At 44.1% G+C, this 6,000-nt stretch overlaps 1 protein-coding gene across 3 annotated transcripts in view; it reads left to right on the top strand.

The window, feature by feature from the left end:
• The first annotated feature begins 214 nt into the window (after positions 1–214).
• Positions 215–6,000, top strand: part of LMBR1 (limb development membrane protein 1) — a 71,878-nt gene continuing 66,092 nt past the window's right edge. For all 3 annotated transcript variants that reach the window (XM_053955776.1, XM_053955694.1, XM_053955615.1), the window contains exon 1: positions 215–466. In XM_053955776.1, coding sequence (XP_053811751.1) covers positions 404–466 — 63 coding nt within the window. In that variant the 5' untranslated portion in view covers positions 215–403. The remainder of the gene's footprint in view (positions 467–6,000) is intronic.

Genomic DNA, 6,000 nt, shown 5'->3' with positions numbered 1-6,000 from the left:
CCCGCCCCATCAGGGCCCCGCCTCCTTGTCCCTTTAGCCCCACCCCACGGGCGTGACTCCGTTAGCCCTTGGCTTAAGCCTAAGCCGCGCCCGCTGCTCTGGCCCCGCCCCTGCCGGGGTCGCTGCGCGGTGACGCAGCAGGAGGAGCTGAGGCGGTGCTTCCCGCCCTTCCTCCTCCTCCTCCTCCTCCTCCTCCTCCTCCTCCTCCTCCTCCTCCTCCTCCTCCTCCGCGCCCGCCGGACCGGGACAGAGCGGCGGAGCCAGGGCTCCTCAGCCGCTGCCGGGGCCCGGGGGAGCAGCCGGGCTGCCTCCGGCCATGGTGGCCCGCTCGTTGCCGGCGGGGCAGGAGCAGGCGCGGCGGCGGCGGCCGCCATTGCTCGCGGGGGCCGCGGTACTATGAAGGATGGAAGCGGACGAGGTGACGATCCGGGAGCAGAACTTCCACAGCCAAGTGCGGGAGTACACGGTAGGTGCCGCCGTGCCCCGCGGACCCTCCCTGACCTGTCACTGCTCTCTGCCCCAGGCCTGTCCCCGGGCACGGGCGGGTTGTCCCGCTCTCTCCCGCTGTCCTTGCCTGCCCGTCGCCCCAGTGTCCGGAGGGACTCGGGGGCCTGTCTCGGGTGGGCAGAGAGGTGAGTGCACCTTCTCTGAGGTGCCACGAGAGCTGGAGGATCCCAGCGCTGACCCCCTGGAGGGTTTTACTCTCCTCGTGCCTTCAGCGAAAGGTGGAGATGCTGTGTATGCACGCAGGGCACCGGTGCGCTCCACAGGAGTGCTCTCGGACAGGTACCGGTGCAACAACCTCGTGAGCAGTGCTCAGCCTCGGTAAGAGATGACTGCGAGCGGACATCATTCATGTGTACAAGTATCTAAAGGTGAGGTGCCAAGAAGATGGATCAGGCTCTTCTCGGTGGTGCCAACCACCTCGAGATGAGGCAGTGGGCAGAAACTGATGCACAGGAAACTCCACCTGGACACGAGGAAGAACTTCTTTGCTGTGCAGGTGACCGTGCACTGGAATAGCCTGCCCAGAGGAGCTGTGGAGTCTTCCTTCCTGGAGGTATTCAAGAACGTCTGAATTCAATCCTGTGCCGTGTGCTTTGTGATGACCCTGTTTGATCAGGGAGGTTGGATCAGATGTGGTCCCTTCCAACTGTGACCCATTCTGGGATTCTGTGAACACCTCAGTCCTCAGGTGCAGCCTTGTTCCTATCAGGTGTGCATGGGATTCATGGTATTGCTTGTCGTACTGGGAATCTCCTGCCTTGCTGGGCTGTTTGCAGTGCTGTGTGTAACGTTGGTGTTTTTCCTGACCCCTCATGCCCCGTGCTCTCCCAGTGGAGCACATGGCAGTGCCTGTGCTGTCCCATCTCCCCCAGCCCTCTGTAGGCACGTACAGCACTGCACCCTGTGTGCAGACAGAGCAGTTGCAGTTTCCTCTCTGACAGCCTCGTAATTGTTCTCAGGACTATTCAAATCTGATAGAGGTGTTTTGATGGGGCTCATGTCTCTCCTACTTCAATTCCAGGAAGGAAATACAGGCTGCACAAGGAAGCCATGCAGTGTGGTGTCCTGTGAACGTGCTCTCCTGGCTCAGCAAGGGAATCGTGTTTTCCTTGCCATCCCTGTTGTCTGGGGGAAAAAATGGATTTCTTGAATTAAAATAAGATTTCACAATTTAGCTTTAAGTGTTTTTCAGCCTTGTTGGGAGGCTCTAAAATACCATCATTAACTGATTTATGTAGCACTATGGCTAGGTCATTTGATAGCAGACTTGCTTGGAATATGTTGATTACTCTTCTATAGTATATGAATTAATGGTAAGACCTTTATTGTGAAATATTCAATTTTTTTTAATGAAGAATGCAAAACAAGTCTGTATGAGGAGAACAGCTACTTTATGGGTTTTTTTGGAATGTCTCTTCTTTGGGCATGGATGCAGTGTATGTCCTGGAAGCCATGACTAGTGGTGGGGCACTAAAAGTAAAATACCTCTTTGTAAAGAAGGCTCTAAGTTTTATCTTAATTACCTTTGTGGTACGAAAACATGAATGTATGTACAAATTTTCTTTCTTTTCCCTCATGTCTGTTTTTCCATTTGTATTCCATTGTGTGCTAATTATCTCCTGCTTACTTTCACCAGAGTCTTGTTCTGATAAATTGGGTGCTACATATTGTGGTTTCATTCAGTAGGAAACAGATTTTTCAGTCTGAAGGAATGGCTGTGTGCAGCCTCTCTGGGTACCGTTACAAATACTGAAGTCTATTAAATTCTTAAAGAACTAGTTCATCTGTACTGCATGTACTCCTCCAAAGTTAGAGGGACTTTTTCAGCCCCTCCAGAGCAATTGGTAATCTTCCTACTGGTGTAGTCATGTGAGAAATCGCACAGGACATCAATAACTCGTATTTTAGAGGTGCAGTGTTGTTTTGTTTGGACAGTGGACTCAGAATATTCTTGCTCTTGAAACTTCACTTTGATCTTAATACTGATCACAGGCCAGCTTTGTTATTGTTTAATCAAGAGGAATAATAATAACAATGTTGCCTTCTAAATCATATGTTGGTACAGTTGTGATCTTGTCTTTAATTTATGTTGGAACACCATAAGGTTTTATAAGTGCATAAAGTGCTGCCACCCCCATCTGAGTGTGCAGCCTCCTGTGGCTCCCACATGGCTGCAGGAGAATATTGCAGATATGAGTGCATTTGTGGTTAGTCTGAGCATGCTGGAGCACACAGAATATGTTGCTTACATGTGCAATTATGTTAACATCCTCTCCTTACCAGTCCTGCCCTTGCTGCTCATGATGTTATATGGTGAATAGAAATTCTTAAAATATGCAAATAGACAGTTGTTGTGTGGGTAGTGGGTGTAATCATCAACCCCTCAGCTGGAGCAGGGAACATATTGCACTCTGACACATACATTAAACCTTGATTCCAGCTGCAGGTGGGCTGGGGGCAGCAGAGCAGTTTAAAAGAAGCATTTGACATTACAAGATGTAGTGGCTTTAAATTGGGACAGGGTAGGTTTAGATTAGATATTAGGAAGAAATTCTCTAAGGTGAGGGTGGTGAGGCCCTGGCACAGGTTGCCCAGAGAAGTTGTGGGTGCCCCATTCCCTGGCAGTGTTCCAGGCCAGTTTGAATGGGGCTTTGAGGTACCTGGTCTAGTGGAAAGTGTCCCTGCCCATGGTTGGGGGTTGCAAACAGATGTTATTTAAGGTCACTTCTGACCCAAACCATTCCATTCCAGTTTGTTGTGGAATATTACAGCAGAGGAGGCTCTCTATGCCTATTGGGAACAAGAGAAATATATGTTGTCTGTTAGAAGTATCTTTGAAGAACTAGTTGTGTGGCACAGTCTTTACTGGAAGCTAAAATGATGCGTTCATAAGAGAAATCAAAGTAAGCTGATGTAGTTGAAAAGAAAATCCTTTTCACTTTTCTCTTACGAATTTTCTTTGAATACATACAGAATTTCTATATTGTGCTTTCTGATGGAGTCCTAAGGGCACACTGAGTTTAGCTTCAGTGTAATGTTTTATTTCTGTTTCATGTATTCTCTGAACTGGCAAGCTACAAAGTTTTCCATAAAGTTGTGTAACATAAAAAAAATTCAAAGCTTGTTATCCTTCTGCTGGTGGTGCCTGTCTCTTACTGCAGGTGCCAACTTCTGCTAATTCCGCCTTCAAAAACCAAATATTTCTGACACATGTTTATAGACTGAGAAGGGTAGTAAAATATTATTTTTTTAAAAAATACATCCTTCATCTGCTTTTGAGGTGACTCAGTGGTTTAATGCTTAATTTAAGTCAGGCCTGTTTGCTCCTGACCTCATTTGGAGTGTCTATATGGCACTTTTTTTTCAAGAGGGTGCCAGTTTGCAACAAAATCATCTGCCTTGGATTTTGTTGCTTCATGAGGATGATCTGTGCTACTAGAAGGTGGTTAACTCGCTAGTCAGGCATGGCTCTAGATTTGGCATGGCTCTTCAAACATGCATCTGCTCTATAGCAGATCTGTTGTTTTGAACAGTTGTTAAAAACACCAAGACTTGGTCTGAGTCTGAACTTTAACATTCAGATGCAATCAAGTGAATGTGGAGACTGTGAACTGGTGACCCAGTGTAAGAGATGTGGCACAGCCAGGAGTTTTCTTGGAAGTCAGTGAGAGCCTTGACTTCAACCAAGCAGAGTCATCCTCAGTTCTGGCTAAAGGAGGCATCTTTCTGAAAAGCAGCTTTAGGTGATTGCAAAGTACAGAAAAGGGTTTGTGTTCTGCACTTGGTCAGTATTGATATGAAAGAGCTGTAAAGGCAGGACAATATTCTGTTAGTTTACCCTTCTTGGTCCTTTAGATTCATTTAGAATTTGCTGAGATCTTGCACATCCATGGAAAATATTTGAACTTCTGGGGAACTGCTTTTCCCTTGGGTCCTGTTATTATGCCTGTTTATAAAGTGTTCCATGTTCCGCTGGTATTGTTGTGAACTGTTTATTTCAAATGTAAATGGAGCAAGTGCAGGGGTTGAGCCTCTCTGTGGTCCCCTGGGTTTACTTTTTACAATATTAACTTCCTTTTTTTTCTAGTTTGAGTCTTCTATTCTGCAGTATTAGCTTGTATTTTTAAAAACACAAGCTAATTTTTTTTGTTCTTTTTCCACTTTAAAAATGTAGGATTTTGAGCATGTAAAAACATGCACGTACACCTGATTATGAGGGTTCCTTGGCAAAATAAATACACTGTACTTGCATTTGTAGTGTGGGGAAAATTGTTGGAAGAACACAACACAACTACTAGGTTCTATTATTAGCACCATAGAACCATCAGTTAGGCATAAACATAGTATATTTGAAAATAAGTTTATTATATTAAATATGTAATAAAAAAAATTAGTCCTGGTAGAATAAGTTCAAATACAAAAGTGCTGTTGTAACTTTCAAGTGTTTCATGTGAGTTCAGGCAGATATTGAAACTGGTGTAATATGGAGTTTTATGTTAAATGTGATATGCTTCCATTTGAAGGACTAAATGTTTTCAGGGGTGCAGGCTTCAGATGCTAAATATTCTGAGAAACTTAGTTTCTTTATTTCTTCTCTTAATTCAGTGTGGCTACTGCTGGCATTTGTCCTTTGTAAGGCTGTAAAATGAAGGAGTTGGTTTGAGCACTTGATGTCTGTTGGTAGTGGACTCCAGTCCGTGACCAGTTGTGCATTCTTAAAAACCTGAGATTTTCTCAGACTCTTCTTTCTGCCAGCAGTGATGATATTCTGATTAGAGTGTGGGTGATTTGTAAGAACGAACTTACTACAAATACTGAAATGTTTTTGTTTGAATGCTTATGCAAGTTTATTTTTTATTTACAAAAATAATGTATTTCAATTTCTTTTTCCTGAACACTGAAAATTAGAGGACTCCTTAATATCTTAAGTGGCTTCTTGTATTTCAGAAAATAACTTTGCCTAGATTTCTCAGTTTTGCTTCCTTTTTCTTTTTTCCCTTAAATATTTTGGGGAAAATTTGAAGAAGTATTTGTAACAGTGATGTGAGACAAAGCTGAAAGATTAGTGCACATTTAACATAATTAAATATATAAAATGTTGGCATAATTCTGTCGTCTTAAAAGTATACCTTTATTTGTAAACATGGGTGCTGTACTGAACTTTAATAAGTGATGAATCATCATCTGGCTGTTGGTCCTGGGGATCAGCACTGTGGATCCATCTGGAATCAATAGGCATCTCAAAATACTTGGCATGGACAAGTGCAGAGAGATACTTATTCCCAAAACAGAAATAGCTTTTGGAGAGTTCCACTATTTCTGTTTACGTATCATAAGCATGAAGGGATGAAGTGTAAAAATTTGCAAATAGTTACAGTTCAAAATAATTCCTTTTGAGTTACTGGTGTGTTTCTTTGGAGGAGCAGTTGACCAAAAGGGCAACACACTTCATGGAGGGTACAGGCATTTGTTTAAGAAAATTTTGTATTAAGG

The sequence above is a fragment of the Vidua chalybeata genome, chromosome 1 (genome assembly GCF_026979565.1).
Source record: "Vidua chalybeata isolate OUT-0048 chromosome 1, bVidCha1 merged haplotype, whole genome shotgun sequence".
Taxonomy (NCBI): domain Eukaryota; kingdom Metazoa; phylum Chordata; class Aves; order Passeriformes; family Viduidae; genus Vidua; species Vidua chalybeata.
This window is presented reverse-complemented; position numbering and strand designations above follow the sequence as displayed.